The 17,022-nt window shown below is 41.0% G+C and overlaps 2 protein-coding genes across 5 annotated transcripts in view; one reads left to right on the top strand and one right to left on the bottom strand.

Moving 5' to 3' along the window:
• Positions 1–17,022, bottom strand: part of LOC106603282 (vascular endothelial zinc finger 1) — a 62,721-nt gene that overhangs the window by 40,426 nt on the left and 5,273 nt on the right. For 2 of the 4 annotated variants that reach the window (XM_045717017.1, XM_045717018.1), the window contains exon 1: positions 2,349–2,427. The exons of 1 other annotated variant lie outside the window; for it this stretch is intronic. In XM_045717017.1, the coding sequence (XP_045572973.1) occupies positions 2,349–2,426 (78 nt within the window). In that variant the 5' untranslated portion in view covers position 2,427. Of the gene's footprint in view, positions 1–1,586; positions 1,709–2,348; positions 2,428–17,022 lie in introns of those variants that run through there. One more of the 4 variants, XM_014196734.2, reaches the window with a different exon arrangement.
• On the top strand, positions 12,220–16,306 carry LOC106603283 (gap junction delta-2 protein-like). The gene is made up of 2 exons (XM_014196737.2): positions 12,220–12,410; positions 13,454–16,306. The coding sequence occupies exon 2, from the start codon at positions 13,462–13,464 to the stop codon at positions 14,581–14,583; it is 1,122 nt and encodes a 373-aa protein (XP_014052212.1). The 5' UTR covers positions 12,220–12,410; positions 13,454–13,461; the 3' UTR covers positions 14,584–16,306.

Genomic DNA, 17,022 nt, shown 5'->3' with positions numbered 1-17,022 from the left:
CAGTGAATTATCAGTGAAACAATTTGTCTGTAAACAATTGTTGGAAAATGACTTGTGTCATGCACAAAGTAGATGTCCTAACCGACTTGCCAAAACTATAGTTTGTTAACAAGAAATTTGTGGAGTGGTTGAAAAGCGAGTTTTAATGACTCCAACCTAAGTGTATGTAAACTTCCAACTTCAACTGTATATCAGCCATCTGGAATGTTATATTCAGGTTGAAAGCAGTTTAAACACCATTACTTGAAATGCCACATTGTAGGCCTAATGGGTTGAATAGTTTTGTTGTTGTGGAGCGTGCCACAAAGTGGAAAATGACAAGATTCTAATTTATTCCAACTTTCCTCAAGGATCCAATCAGACAAAACACAAGAAGCCAGCTAATGTATAACATCCGAGACTATGATGTTTCCTTGGCCTTAATTTGTTGAAAATCAAGCACTAATCAAAATCTAATCATTCCACCACATATTTGGGCTGCTACGTGCCACTGACCTCACGAAACGATATCACAATACTTCAGTGCCGATACGATATGTATCATGATTTGACACTGAATTCATTGCAATTCCATGTTCCAAACATATTGCAGAGGGACAAGAGAGACATTAGAAAACAACTTTCCAAAATAAGTGCAGAAAACACATTTGCTCCCTATTTAAATAGAAGATATAGAAAAAGTTATTTAGGAAAAATACTGGCATTTTGGTGCAGGTACAGCAAACTAGCGCAACAATTATATTGCGAAATATCCGATAGTTTTGACTATCATCAAAAATAATATAATGTGACCAGTTACCCATGTTGAACAATTTAGTTAAACTTGTAGTTCGTGTAGCTATATCGGAGATATGTATACAGTAACGTTATAGATTGAAATCTCCATCACTGAATCAGTATGTCGCACTGAAATAAATGTGGCAAAAACACTGCTTTCATGCGTGCATAGTTTGAATTCTCTCTACCCGCAGTCACAATGTTTAGCTAGCTAAGCTAGTTAGTTAACTAGCTGGCTATTTCGACTTGAGGTAAGGAAAAAGTTAAACGCTGACTAGCGAAATAGTAAGGAAGTAAACGCCAATCGGTAAAGTATTTTTCGTTTTCGAGTGATCTCTGGACGATTATTTTAGGAGACTAATTGGCTGGCGAGACGTTGTTTATTAAGTATTCCCACCATCAGACAGCAAAAAAACGCATTAATGGTTCGGTGCAACAACAAAAAAAACAAGAGACTCAGACTGGCTGGCTCGTAACGGTGGCGTTCTTGGACCCTGCGAGTGATCCCTCATGTTTGCCGCCTTTGATCTAACAAGTCAACTTAAATAATTAAGTTATTTAGATCATTAAGCTAAAAAATGTTTACCATCATAGTAATACAACAAAATGAAAGAGAAAATAACTGATATTTCTTAGCGTCATGCCCGAGCTACCTCACAGCTGGAAGCCTGGATGTTATTTACCATTGTTTTGCTTGGGTAGCTTTACTTAAAATTATACATTTGAAAAACGTCAAACCGTGAATGTCTTGAGTTTGCTACAGTTATTCTGTCAATTATCGTACTTTTCGGGTATCAAAATGTACTTACTTGAAATAGAAATGTACTCCAGCTCGGTTCCATTGCAACACTTTAAAAAAAAATCTGCAGGAAACCTACAAGAAACCTGAACAAAGCAGCCAAACATGGCAGCTGCTACAACTTCCTGTAACCCTTGGACTGTTCCACTTCTAAAGCATTTTTTGGGGGGAGGGGGGGTAGTACTGTAGTTGTCATATCAAAGTGTATCCCTTAATTTTAGCACAACAAAGGTTTCATATAAATTGTACTTATATAGAATGAATATCCAACATATATCAAATAGAATATATAACTACGTGTGGGGGGCATTCAATAAATGGTTGAGTTGATCAGTGAATTCGAATAACTGGTTCGGGTTACCTTGCCCGGTTACACAAACACCTTGCTCCGGCCAAACGCTACGCTACACCCACGGACGTCAGTTTATTCTCGGCAATGAAAGTATGTAGCGAACGGCAAAGCAGCAGAATCATTTAGTGTGAGTCGTCAGACTACGGGTTGCATTAGTTTTTGAACCGGGCTACCTCCCGGGCATGAGCCAGGTGCCCCGTTCAAAACCCACGGCGAAGTCGGCTCAAAACAAAAGTGACGTAGCCTAGGCTATATTAAGCATGCAATGAGTATGATTCTATGTTCTCACATGCACAAGTAATTGCTTTTGATAAAAACACTTTAAACATTTTTTTTTTACCAGGCAAGTCAGTTAAGAACAAATTCTTATTTACAATGACGGCCTACCAGGGAACAGTGGGAAGAACGACAGATGTTTACCTCGTCAGCTCCGGGATTCGATCCAGTAACCTGGCCCAACGCTCTAACCACTAAACTAGCTACCGCTGATCGCATCATGTCGCACGTTGGAATACAGGGAGCTAACGTTAGCTGATCATTGAGGAAAATGTTCACCTTGCAATTCCATTCCACTATAAATCAAAGCACCATGATAATACTTTTTGCTGAAACTCATTCTATCTATGGAAGCACTAGACTATTTATTGAAAGAATACAGTTTCATAATTCGGGAAATCTTATTCTAGTTTGTTGTTTGCAGACAGCATTAATATAGCATTTTTCTAGTCTTATTGCAACTCACATTTCCATCTCAACCAAAAATCTAAGTAAAATAATATAACTAAATCATTTCAAACTTTACATGCACTTTAATTGAAGTTTGATTTGATTTAGTCCCATTTAACTTTGATGTATGGTTGAGATGGAGACGTAAATCCAATATATCAATTATTAATTTGTTGACAAACTGGAATTAAACCCTGAGTGGTAGCAGCTTTTAGCAATGCAGGTGTATTTACAGTGCCTTCAGAAAATTTTCACACCCAGTGACTTTTCCCACTTTTTCGTGGTATTACAAAATGGGATTAGAATGGAGTAAATTGTCTTTTTTTTGGTCAATAATTTACACAAAATTCTCTGTAATGTCAAAGTGGAAGAAACATTCTAACATTAGTACAACATTTATGAAAAATAAAACATTAATATATCTTGATTACATAAGTATTCAACCCTCTGAGTTGAGACATGTTAGAATCACCATTTGGCTGTGATTACAGCTGTGAGTCTTTCTGGGCATGTCTGAAGAGCTTTCCACACCTGGATTGTGCAACATTTGCCCATTATTCTTTAAAGAATTCTTCAAGCTCTATCAAATTGTTTGTTGATAATTGCCAGACAATCATTTTCAGGTCTGCCTTAGATTTTCAAGCAGATTTAAGTCAAAACTGTAACTCGGCCATTCAGGAACATTCACTGTCTTCTTGGCAAGCAACTCCAGTGTAGATTTTGTCTTGTGTTTTAGGTTATTGTCCTGCTGAAAGGTGAATTCATCTCCCAGTGTCTGGTGGAGAGCAGACTGAAACAGTTTTTTTTTCTAGGATTTTGCCTGTGCTTAGCTCCATTTTGTTAATTTTTTTATCCTGAAAATCTCCCAAATCCTGAACGATTACAAGCATACCCATAACATGATGCAGCCACCACTATGCTTGAAAATATGGAGAGTTGTCCTCAGTAATGTGTTGTATTGGATTTGCCCAAAACATAACACTTTGTATTCAGGACAAAACGTTAATTGCTTTGACACATTTGTTGTAGCATTACTTTAGTGCCTTGTTGTAAACAGGATGCATGTTTTGTACAGGCTTCCTTCTTTTCACTCTGTCAATTAGGTTAGTATTATGGAATAACTATGTTGTTGATCCAGCCTCAGTTTTCTCCTATCGCAGCCATTAAACTCTGTAACTGTTTTAAAGTCACCGTGGGCCTCATGGTGAAATCCCTGAGCGGTTTCCTTCCTCTCCAGCAACTGAGTTAAAATGAAATAAAATGTAAGAGATGCATGTGTCACTGGCTGCCTTGTTCCTGACAGAAAGGCTTTGTGACACTGGCTTCTGCATCCATATAACTCACGCTAAACACCTCTCCCCTCTGGAGTCCTCATTCACTCATTGATCCCAAGGATGTTGGCAGCAGGGTAGCATGGCAATGAGCTAGAGAATGGCCACAATGACCTTCTCCTATATGGCCCAATCTCCCCTAGAGTATTTTAAAAGGCTACCCCAAGTATTCATTTCATATAGGTTAGCCTCAGGATTTTTTTTCTTTCTCTCCACCTATGCCCTGTAAGTACCAGCTGTGAAATATCTCCAGTTATTGCCCATAGCATAATTTTGGAGCTGCCCGAGCAGTGACTCTCACATTTAGATGGCCTACTAGAATTCATCCCTGCCTGGAGGTTATGTTCCAGAAATAATTGTTAATTTCTGTTTTCAGTACAGACTTGTTAACTAATCTGATATTGAACATTGTCAAAGCAATACATTTGTGCTCAATGGTTATTCAAATTAAATCAAATTTTATTTTGCGTCGAATACAACAAGTGTAGACTTACCGTGGAATGCTTACTTACAAGCCCTTAACCAATCATGTCGTTTTAAGAAAAATAAGAGATAAGAAAATATGATCTAAATAAACTAAAGTAAAAAAATAAAGTAACACAGAAATAACAATAACGAGACTATATACGGGGGGGTACCGGTTTCGAGTCAATGTACGGGGGTACAGGTTAGTCAAGGAAATTGAGGTAATATGTACATGCAGGTAGGGGTAAAGTGACTATGCATAGATAATACACTGAGTAGCAGCAGCGTAAAAAATAGGTGGGGTCAGTGGAAAATAGTCCAGGTAGCCATTTGATTAAATGTTCAGCAGTCTATTGGCTTGGGGGTATAAGTTGTTAAAGGAGCCTTTTGGACCTTGACTTGGCGCTCTGGTACCGCTGGCCATGCGGTAGCAGAGATAAGTCTACGACTAGGGTGACTGGAGTCTTTGACACCGCCTGGTATAGAGGTCCTGGATGGCAGGAAGCTTGGCCCCAGTGATGTACTGGGCCGTACGCACTACACTCTGTAGCGCCTTGCGGTTGGATGCTGAGCAGTTGCCATACCAGGCAATGATGCAACCAGCCAGGATGCTCTCGATGGTGCAGCTGTAGAACTTTTTGAGGATCTGAGGACCCATGCCAAATCTTTTCAGTCTCCTGAGGGGAAATAGGCCCTCTTGCCCTCTTCATGACTATGTTGGTGTGTTTGGACCATGATAGTTTGTTGGTGATGTGGACACCAATGAGCTTGAAGCTCTCGACCTGCTCCACTACAGCCCTGTCGATGTGAATGGGGGCGTGCTCGGCCCTCCTTTTCCTGTAGTCCACGATCAGATCACTTGTCTTACTCACATTGAGAGAGATGTTGTTGTCCTGGCACCACACTGCCAGGTCTCTGACCTCCTCTCTATAGGCTGTCTCATCATTGTCGGTGATCTGTCCTACCACCATTGTGCTGTCAGCAAACTTAATGATGCTGTTGGAGTCGTGGTTGGCTACGTAGTAGTGGGTGAACAGGGAATACAGGAGGGGACTGAGCACACACCCCTGAGGGGCCCCTTTGTTGAGGATCAGCGTGGCAGATGTGTTTTTGCCTACCCTTACCACCTGGGGGCGGCCCATCAGGAAGTCCAGGATCCAGTTGCAGAGGGAGGTGTTTAGTCTCAGGGTCCTTAGCTTAGTGATGAGCTTTGAGGGCACTATGTTGTTGAACGCTGAGCTGTAGTCAATGAATAGCATTCTCACGTAGGTGTTCCTTTTGTCCAGGTGGGATGATGCAATAGAGATTGCGTCATCTGTGGATCTGTTGTTATGCAAATTGGAGTGGGTCTAGGGTTTCTGGGATGATGGTGTTGATGTGAGCCATGACCAGCTTTTCAAAGCACTTAATGGCTACAGATGTGAGTTCTATGGGTCAGGAGTCATTTAGGCAGGTTACCTTAGTGTTCTTGGTCACAGGGACTATGGTGGTCTGCTTGAAACATGTAGGTATTACAGACTCGGTCAGGGACCGGTTAAAAATGTCAGTGAAGACTCTTGCCAGCTGGTCAGCGCATGCTCTGAGTACACGTTCTGGTAATCCGTCTGGTCCTACGGCCTTGTGAATGTTGACCTGTTTAAAGGTCTTACTCACATCGGCTACGGAGAGCGTGATCATACAGTTGTCTGGAACAGCTGGTGCTCTCATGTATGCTTCACTGTTGCTTGCCTCAAAGCGCGCATAGAAGTAATTTAGCTTGTCTGCAAGGAAGGATGACTGTATCTTTGTAGTGACTGAGTGTATTGATCCAACGTGTAATTAATAACTACACCATGCTCAAAGGGATATTCAATGTCAGATTTTTTATCAATAGGTGCCCTTCTTTGCAAAGCATTGGAAAACTTCTTTGGTCTTCGTGGTTGAATCTGTGTTTGAAATTCACTGCTCGATTGAAGGACCTTACAGATAATTGTATGCGTGGGGTACAGAGATGAGGTAGTCATTCAAAAATCATGTTAAACAGTGTGAGCCCATGCAACTTATTATGTTACTTGATAAACAAAGTTTTACTCCTGAACTTATTTAGACTTGCCATAAAAGGGGTTGAATACTTATTGATTCAAGACATTTCAGCTTTTCATTTTTAATTCATTTAAATTAACCCACTTCCTCTCTGCTTACCTCATGTCAAAATAAACTTCCCCCACAAGTCTGTTTAATAATACGGTTCTTAAAAGATTTGGTCTCAAAGTCCCCCTACAATAACAACCAAATGTCCTGCCCAACAGCACAGTAGGTAGAAATGGAATTGTATTTAACTTCTGCCTTCCCGCGGACTATTTTTGTGCAACCCAAACAATTGAAAGCAACACTAGAGTATGTAAATACACCCACGTTGCTAAGAGCAGCTATAGTACCTGGATGAAAGACCAAAAGGTAGCTTTACATAGATACATTCTCCAGTAGGAGATGATGCCCAGCCTATTGTTTTTTTCTGATAGGGGTTATACAGTAACTTTGAAAATCTGTTGTTTTAAAGGTACAAATGCATATTTTATACAGGGTTTGTCTATGTTGAAATGTAGTTACCATGATGACATAATGCTGTGGTTGAAATGTCATGCTCAAAACAACAGTTTTACTTTTTGATGACTTTTTTCAAATCAAATGTATTTTCAATGTATATTCGAATTCAGAATACATTGGCAAATTACGTAAAGACTTGGTTGATTCAACCAGTTTGTGCACTTTGTGTTATAATGTTTTGAAGCTTCCTGAAATTAAATCCATAGAAAGGTTCTTTGGGGAATGACGTTTGGCCTACAGTTGCAGTCAGAAGTTTACATACACCTTAGCCAAATACATTTAAACTCGGTTTTCACAATTCATGATATTTAATCCTTGTAAACATTCCCTGTCTTAGGTCAGTTAGGATCACCACTTTATTTTAAGAATGTGAAATGTCAGAATAATAGTAGAGAGAATGATTTATTTCAGCTTTAATTTCTTTCATCACATTCCCAGTGGGTCAGAAGTTTACATACACTCAATTAGTATTTGGTAGCATTGCCTTTAAATTGTTTAACTTGGGTCAAACGTTTTGGGTAGCCTTCCACAAGCTTCCCACAATAAGTTGGGTGAATTTTGGCCCATTTCTCCTGACAGAGCTGGTGTAACTGAGTCAGGTTTGTAGGCCTGCTTGCTCGCACACGCTTTTTCAGTTCTGGCCACATATTTTCTATAGGATTGAGGTCAGGGTTTTGTGATGGCCACGCCAATACCTTGACTTTGTTGTCCTTAAGCAATTTTGCCACAACTTTGGAGTATGCTTGGGGTCATTGTCCATTTGGAAGAACCATTTGTGACCAAGCTTTAACTTCCTGACTGATGTCTTGAGATGTTGCTTCAATATATCCACATAATTTTCCTTCCTCACAATGCCATCCATTTTGTGAAGTGCACCAGTCCCTCTTGCAGCAAATCACCCCCCCCAACATGATGCTGCCACCCCCGTGCTTCACAGTTGGGTTGGTGTTCTTCAGCTTGCAGCCTCCCCCTTTCCCCCCCCAAACATAACGATGGACATTATGGCCAAACACTTCTATTTTTGTTTCATCAGACCAGAGGACATTTCTCCAAAAAGTACGATATTTGTCCCCATGTGCAGTTGCAAACCGTAGTCTGGCTTTTTTATGGCGGTTTTGGAGCAGTGGCTTCTTCCATGCTGAGCGGCCTTTCAGGTTATGTCGATATAGGACTGTTTTACGGTGGATATAGATACTTTTGTACCGGTTTCCTCCAGCATCTTCACAAGGTCCTTTGCTGTTGTTCTGAGATTGAGTTGCACTTTTCGCACCAAAGTACATTCATCTCTAGGAGACAGAACACGTCTCCTTCCTGAGTGGTATGACGGCTGCGTGGTCCCATGGTGTTTATACTTATGTACTATTGTTTGTACAGATGAACGTGGTACCTTCAGGCATTTGGAAATTGCTCCCAAGGATGAACCAGACTTGTGGAGGTCTACAATTCTTTTTCTGAGGTCTTGGCTGATTTATTTTGATTTTCCCATGATGTCAAGCAAAGAGGCACTGAGTTTGAAGGTAAGCCTTGAAATACATCCACAGGTACACCTCCAATTGACTCAAATGATGTCAATTAGCCTATCAGAAGCTTCTAAAACCATAACATCATTTTCTGGAATTTTCCAAGCTGTTTAAAGGCACAGTCAACTTTGTTTATGTAAACTTCTGACCCACTGGAATTGTGATACAGTGAATTATAAGTGAAATAATGTCTCTAAATGATTCATGTTTTGAGCACCACCAACACAGTGAATGGGCAAATGGATTCAAAGGGAACTCCCTCTGCTGGTAATTTGCTGAATGTGTAATCCAATTTATATGTATAAAATGACAGTGGAGGAAAAAGTACTCAAGTCTCGTACTTGAGTTAAAGTAAAGATACCTTAATAGAAAATGACTCAAGTAAAAGTGAAAGACACCCAGTAAAATACTACTTGAGTAAATGTTTTAAAGTGTTTGGTTTTAAATATACTTAAGTATCAAAAGTAAATGTAGTTGCTAAAATATACTTAAGTATCAAAAGTAAAAGTATGAATAATTTAAAATTCCTTATATTAAGCAAACCAGATGGTACAATTCTCTTGTTTTTTAAATTTACAGATAGCCAGGGTCACACTCCAACACTCACTCCAACACTTTGTGTTTAGTGAGTCTGCCAGATCAGAGGCAGTAGGGATGACCGGGGATGTTCTCTTGATAAGTGTGTGAATTGGACCATTTTCTGTCCTGCTAAGCATTCAAAATGTAACGAGCACTTGGATATGACCCACTTTTGCATGGACATAGCCATGCAGCACAGTAGTCAACTGGGTGGGGATTACAAGGGTTACAAGGGTTGGGTTGGGAGCAGGGGAGAACGATTGCCCCCTCTCAAGAGATAAAGCCATTTTTGAAGACAATCATGGTACTAATAATAGTTTCTAATACTCCAGATGTATGTCTTTGAACTGATTATTTAAAAATCTCATAAAGAAGAAGTTTAGGATAAATTAATTGGTACTGGCAGCCTGCAGTACCCCGGTCGGCCTTCAACTCGACTTTTTCAACGAGAGGGGGCAGCACTGAGCTAGCCTGCAACGTCACTTTCTGGAGTTGTTCAAACTGTGCATGTTGTCTCCATGAGACGCCATCATAACCGACTTAATTTGGCTTCAATGCGCTATTGAGTCTTCATATAGGAATGAATGGTGTCACGTGATCAATGGCTTTGTCCATTCATATATACAGTAATTAGTTGGGATCAATCAGACAATGATCAGAGCAATGTCTTGCTATGATTTGTAAATGGCTTTAAGCTATATCACCGCCATCTAGTGGCCACAATAAATTAATGACACGTATGATCTGGTTCAGGACTCCAGCACTGCAGGTGGCGGTACATCACCAATATTAGCTTTAAACTTCTTTCAAACACGAAAGAAGAAGAATTGGACTACTTTAAAATGGTTGTCACTCGTTACCAATGCCACAAAATAAAAATGAATAAAGACTAAAATGTGCTTTTTGGTCTTAATTTAAGGTTGGGGTTAGGCAGAAGGTTAGCAGTGTGGTTACAGTTAAGGTTAGGGTTTGGTTTAAAATCAGATTTTAAAAAGATGCATTTTAGAAAGAGGTGGGGTTTAGACATAATTATGCATTTGTGGCTGTGGTAACTAGTGAAGACCCTGGAGATAGCTCCAATGGCGCTTCCCATGCTGTCACAGTCGCCATAATGGCACAGATACAACGTTGAGACCTCTATCCATCTCTATGTTGGTTATAGGTCATTGGTCACATGTCTACAGGTGACCAGGAAGTGTTATCACAGGTGAGAGGAGAGAGCGTGTTTCTTACCGTCAGACTAAGCCATATGGAATGCACCTCTCTTCAAGAACATGCAAAAACAGATGTTTAGACATTTTTGCAAATGTATACAAACAGAAATAGAAATACCTTATTTCAATAAGTATTCAGACCCTTTGCTATAAGACTTGAAATTGAGCTCAGGTGCATAATGTTTCCATTGATCATCCTTAAATGGTAGAAGTTTGGAACCACCAAGACTCTTCCTAGAGCTGGTCACCCGGCCAAACTAAGTAATCGTGGAAGAAGGGCCTTGGTCAGGGATTTGACCAAAAACCTGATGGTCACTCTGACAGAGCTCCAGAGGTCCTCTGTGGAGATGGGAGAACCTTCCAGAAGGACAACCATCTCTGCAGCACTCCACCAATCAGAATGTTATAGTAAAAGTGGCCACTCCTCAGTGAAAGGCATATGACAGCTCACTTGAAGTTTGCCAAGGCACTTAAAAGGACTCAGACCATGAGAAACAAGATTCTCTGGCCTGATGAAACCAAGATGGAACTGGCCTAAATGCCATGCGTCACGTCTGGAGGAAACCTGGCACCATCCCTACGGTGTATCATGGTGGTGGCAGCATCATGCTGTGGGGATGTTTTTCATCGGCATGGACTTGGAGACTAGTCAGGCGTGAGGGAAAGATGAACAGAGCAAAGTACAGAGAGATCCTTGATGAAAACCTGCTCCAGAGCACTCAGGACCTCAGACTGGGGTGAAGGTTCACCATCCAACAGGACAATGACCCCAAGCACACAGTGACTTCGGGACAACTCTCTGAATGTCATTGAGTGGCACAACCAGAGCCCGGACTTGAACCCGAAAGAACATCTCTGGAGAGACCCGAAAAGAGCTAGGCAGCGACGCTCCCCATCCAACCTGACAGAGCTTTATTGGAGCTGCAGAGAAGAATGGGAGAAACTCCCCAAATACAGGTGTGTCAAGCTGTTAGCGTCATAACCAAGAAGAATCGAGGCTCTAGTCGCTGCCAAAGGTGCTTCAACAAAGTACTAAGTAAAGGGTCTGAATACTTATGTAAATGTGATAATTAACTTTTTATGAAAAACAGTTTTTGCTTTGTTATTACGTGGTATTGTGTGTAGATTGATGAGGGGAAAAAAACAATTTCATCCATTTTAGAATAAGGCTATAACGTAGCAAAACGGGTCAAATCAAGGGGTCTGTATACATTCCTAATGCACTGTACACCAAATTGGCCCTAACCCAGCCTCATTAATAATGAGAACATTATTTATTTTTAGTTAAAGGATTACTAATAATTCAGCTGGTATCTAGGTTTCAGGACATTAGGATGAATTAGTAAAAGCAACAGTTATGAGCGGCACTGACAAGTGTATCTGTGGAATAACGATACATCCAGTAGTAGGCCCACTAGTACTGCCACCTGGAGTTGTCATTGCAAATTTAGCTGGTTATATTGAAATAAAGAGGTTGATATGAAGATGCTTTAAAATGTTATTTTTCCACAGGATGACAATTACTTTATTCTACTGCAATTATCCAGCAAATTCTTCGTTTCATTGGTTAATTTCTGATTATTGCATTTATGATGAGGTAAATATTATACTGTTACAATATTACATAACCTTTTAAAGTAAATAAGAGTAAAAGTAGGTGTGGGTGTATAAGCAGTCTCACATGATTTATTTTTATTCCAATTCCTCAGCTCTACCTTTTAAAGGCAAACAAATATCCATTTACGAATTAGTATTGTTGACAATTTTTCCAGCACGTTCTTTGAACTCTGTGCTTGACTGAATGGCTGTTTAGAAAAGGTGCCCCCCATTGTGCATTTAAATCTTTGTCCCACTGTACATTGAAAGCCTTTGTTCACATACAGTACAATGAGTGTTTCAGATGGAGTTAGGGAATATGTGTGGTCAGCCCATTCTCTCCTCATCCAGCTCAATAGACTCCATAACGTCCAACGACCAGCTCCCACTTCAAAGATAGTTATGCAGATTGCTTGCTTTGGCATTTTTCCAGATTTGGATCGGAAAGAAAGACATTTTCCCAAGGTAAGTTCCTCCAGAAATCAATCATTAGGATTTTCTTTTTGGACAATGACAGTCTGCAGTCAGTGTTTTCCTTTTCACTATGGACTGTTGTTGAATAGGTTGAGTGGAGGGGTAGGCTACATTTACAAAGTGTACATTTATACAATTATTGCGGTATTGTTATTATTAGTTCATGATGTACTGTAGTTTGTGTTTCTGTCAGGGATAATGTAGAGCTGTGTCTGTCAGGGATAATGAAGAGCTGTGTCTGTCAGGGATAATGTAGAGCGGTGTCTGTCAGGGATAATGTAGAGCTGTGTCTGTCAGGGATCATGTAGAGCTGTGTCTGTCAGGGATAATGTAGAGCGGTGTCTGTCAGGGATAATGTAGAGCGGTGTCTGTCAGGGATAATGTAGAGCTGTGTCTGTCAGGGATAATGTAGAGCTGTGTCTGTCAGGGATAATGAAGAGCTGTGTCTGTCAGGGATCATGTAGAGCTGTGTCTGTCTGTATTATGGAGAGTAACCTATATTTCATTTTCTCTTTCTACATAATTTCATGTATCAAATTAGGCATTTTCTCATGTTATTTAGAATATCCCAGATCCCTAATTTAAACAACACATACTGTATATTAAACAAAGTACATCTACATAACACATAGAGACATGTTCAAACATAGCCTACAGTATACTGTGTCTTAAGTATGTTGTGTGACATTGTGAAAGTATTTTGAGGCCCCTCTTATGGATGTTGGATGACATTATGTGTTGACCTGTTTTATGGCTTCATGGTTCTGCTGACTTAGCATGTGCCCCTCCTGCAATAGACACTTCATTTTCAGTAGTGAGACTAAACTGTACTGATGGCTCACTCATTAAAGACCTTATAAATAAATTACAAGGAAATACATCAGTGCTGCAGATGCGCAGGTTCCATCCATGTTTCACTCCTTCAAAGACTGTAGCACTAATATTGATTTGTCTGTGGGGCATAATGTTGTAGTGTGGTGGGTTCAACACACCATAGGCCTGCTACTGTTTGTTTTTCATCTGTGTTTCCCCAGGTTAAGAAATGGGAGACTGGTCCATTCTTGGTCGCTTCTTAACGGAGGTTCAGAACCACTCCACGGTGATCGGCAAGATATGGCTGACCATGCTCCTCATCTTCCGCATCCTGCTGGTGACCCTGGTGGGGGACGCAGTGTACAGCGATGAGCAATCCAAGTTCACCTGCAACACCCTGCAGCCTGGTTGCAACAACGTCTGCTACGACACCTTCGCCCCCGTCTCACACCTGCGCTTCTGGGTCTTCCAGATAGTGCTCGTCTCCACACCGTCTATCTTCTACATTGTCTATGTGTTGCATAAGATAGCCAAGGATGAGAAGTTAGAGACTGAGAAGATCCAGGAGGTCCCCAAGCCTCCTCCTGCACGTGAAAGTCTTAAACATGTAGGGGTGGAGGATGGGGAAGCCCTAGAGGACAGCAACCGCTCCTTCAACCCCTGCTATGAGAAGGAGTGGGGCGCCCGGGAGGGGGAGTGTGTGGAGCAGAGCCTGCTGGAGGAGGACTTGAGGGAGGTGGGGAAGGATCCCACCGAGCTGTCCAGCCAAGTGCTGCTGACCTACATCATCCACGTGGTGCTGCGCTCCATCATGGAGATAGCCTTCCTAGTGGGCCAGTACTACCTGTTTGGCTTTGAAGTGCCTCAACTGTTCCGCTGTGAGACCTACCCCTGTCCTAACCGGACTGACTGCTTCGTGTCTCGTGCCACGGAGAAGACCATCTTCCTCAACTTCATGTTCAGCATCAGCCTGGGATGCTTCATCCTGAACATTGTGGAGCTGCACTACCTGGGCTGGGTCTATATTTTCCGTGTGCTGTGCTCTGCCTGCTCTACATGCTGCGAGCCAGAGAGGGACCCTGTGGAACTTGTGGACCTGTATCACAACCACAACCCTCTGCTACTGCAGCTCAAACACTCCCTACGAGGCAGGGTGGTCCTGCAGACCTCCCCTCCCATGTCCCAGGAGAAGAGCAGTGGTGTGTTGCCCACCCACACCCCAGCCATCTCCTTTGAGACGGACTCCACAGTAGAGTGCACCTCTAAGAGAAGCCCAGATGAGAAAGAACGCACTAAGGCCAAACTGGCCAACATAACTAAAATAGGCAGAGGCAAGAAATCCTGGCTGTGAACTGTCAAACTGTGTATTTTTTCTTTCCGCTGAATATCCTTCTTTTGCTTCCTCCAATCAACTGAAGATGGATTACAGTTGTTTACAGTAATACTGCAAAAGTAACAGTCCTTTGAGTCTTTTGCAGTGAATCTTTAGAAATTCCATAGAAGGAGTACCCATAGCCCGCAAAAGCATTGAAAACTGTATGTGCTCACATTTCTGTGTGTACATGGGTAGAAATTATAAACTTTAATGTGCAACCACTTTGGTAACTTGGTCGTTCCACCAATTAGGTGTCTTTTGAGAATTGAAAAAAAAAAACACGTTTTATTTCACCTAATTTTAACATTCTATCATAAAGAGCACATGTTCAACTTAGTGGAAAACACATTTGCCCATTTCAATAGGTTACATAAAACAAACGACTATAGTATGTGCCTATTAAGTGCCAAATAAAGTAACAGGGTTGACCGTAACAGGGTTGATGATTTAATCTTAAATCAGCAATAATTCCCCTTGCGACAGGGAGAATGGAAGCTTGTTGTGTGCAACAGGGAGGGGCAATTGAATGCAAGCTTCACCAAAAATGTTTCATTGTTAAATCATTTCTGGCTTACCTATGGGTAATGGGATTGATGTGTTATGCTGGACCTGCTTGGCTTTCCACCACACAACACCAGAAAATGGTCATAAAGAGTAGAACTGGCATTTACACAATGATTTGACTATGAGATCATGTTCAATGTCTCTTTTGAAAAGTTTAACCATACTCAAAGAGTTCAGTTGACATAACAGGGTTGATCTAAAAAAAATAATCTTAAAATGAATCACTAATGACATTAAATAAATAATAGTCTTCAGAAATGACTTTACAACATACCTAGGGCTTTAAAAGGATGGTGAAAACTTGGAGAAATGTTGTCGTTAAGTGGGTTAAAAATCTTCCTAAAATTCACAGAGGCACTTTAGCAAGTCTTTTATTCATATAAAAAATCTGATTGAATGAATTTTCCATGTGGTCTATATTACAGGGCACTTCATTAAATATAACAGGCTTTTATTTGTGCAAAACTTTTACTTAGAATGTCAAAGTGATGCAGAAAGCACTAATATTGTCAAACGACCAACTATTCATATCACATCTGTAATATAACCAATGAAATGGTTTCAAAAGGAAATAATACTTGCCACAATTTCAGAATATATAATATACAAATAATTTTTTACAATTTATTAAGTTATTATTACAAAAGTGGTTTGTTGGCAGTTTTTGTCATAAAATTATCTTCTTAGTACAATACCAGTTTTACTTCATGCTAATATCTAGAAGCTCTAAGAGAAAACGGCCCTTTTCTCTTGATCAGAAGATTACTTTAGTAACTTTAACAAGGTATCTTGAGAGCAGGTGAGTGAGAGAATACCAGGAGTGTGCAAAGCTGTCATCAAGGCAAAGGGTGGCTACTTTGAAGAATGTGTTATTTCATCGTTTTGATGTCTTCACTATTATTCTACACTGTAGAAAATAGTAAAAAATAAAGAAAAACCCTTGAATGAGTAGGTGTGTCCAAACTTTTGACTGGTACTGTATATAAAAACATTTTTCTTAAAGTATCTTTTTTAGAGTAGTGATGTTACTGTCCCCTCGACAACAACAACATTCTTAAATACATGTAATTTTGTCCTTGAAACATTTAATTGAAATACTGTAAAATTCCATTCATTCTTATGGAGGACTGCTCCAACTGGGGGGTTCTGGGTGGGGAGAAAGGATGTGGGTGGGCAGGGGGATGGGAACTGGGGGGTTCTGGGTGGGGAGAAAGGATGTGGGTGGGCAGGGGGATGGGAACTGGGGGGTTCTGGGTGGGGAGAAAGGATGTGGGTGGGCAGGGGGATGGGAACTGGGTGGGGAGAAAAGATGTGGGTGGGCAGGTGGATGGGAACTGGGGGGATGGGTGGGGAGAAAGGATGTGGGTGGGCAGGTGGATGGGAACTGGGGGGGATGGTGGGGAGAAAGGATGTGGGTGGGCAGGTGGATGGGAACTGGGGGGTTCTGGGTGGGGAGAAAGGATGTGGGTGGGCAGGTGGATGGGAACTGGGGGGATGGGTGGGGAGAAAGGATGTGGGTGGGCAGGTGGATGGGAACTGGGGGGTTCTGGGTGGGGAGAAAGGATGTGGGTGGGCAGGGGGATGGGAACTGGGGGGGATGGGTTGGGGAGGGGAGGGGAGCCTTTTTTGTTTATTTTCTTTGCATACAGAATAATACAAAACTGTTGATACTGTTTATTTTTGTCTGCATTTCTCTGATTGTTTTTGTTGTTGTTTTTCTTTGAGTGGCAGCCTACAGGTACAAGAAAATATAAAATGCAAATATGATAACTGAATATATATATATATATTCAGTTATCACACAGACACTACCGGTCAAAAGTTTTAGAACACCTACTCATTCAAGATTTT

Source organism: Salmo salar, chromosome ssa04, assembly GCF_905237065.1.
Source record: "Salmo salar chromosome ssa04, Ssal_v3.1, whole genome shotgun sequence".
Taxonomy (NCBI): Eukaryota; Metazoa; Chordata; class Actinopteri; order Salmoniformes; family Salmonidae; genus Salmo; species Salmo salar.
This window is presented reverse-complemented; position numbering and strand designations above follow the sequence as displayed.

Coding starts and splice junctions, on each gene's coding strand:
- LOC106603283 (XM_014196737.2), top strand. CDS start 13,462: ATGGGAGACTGGTCCATTCTTGGTCGCTTCTTAACGGAGGTTCAGAAC.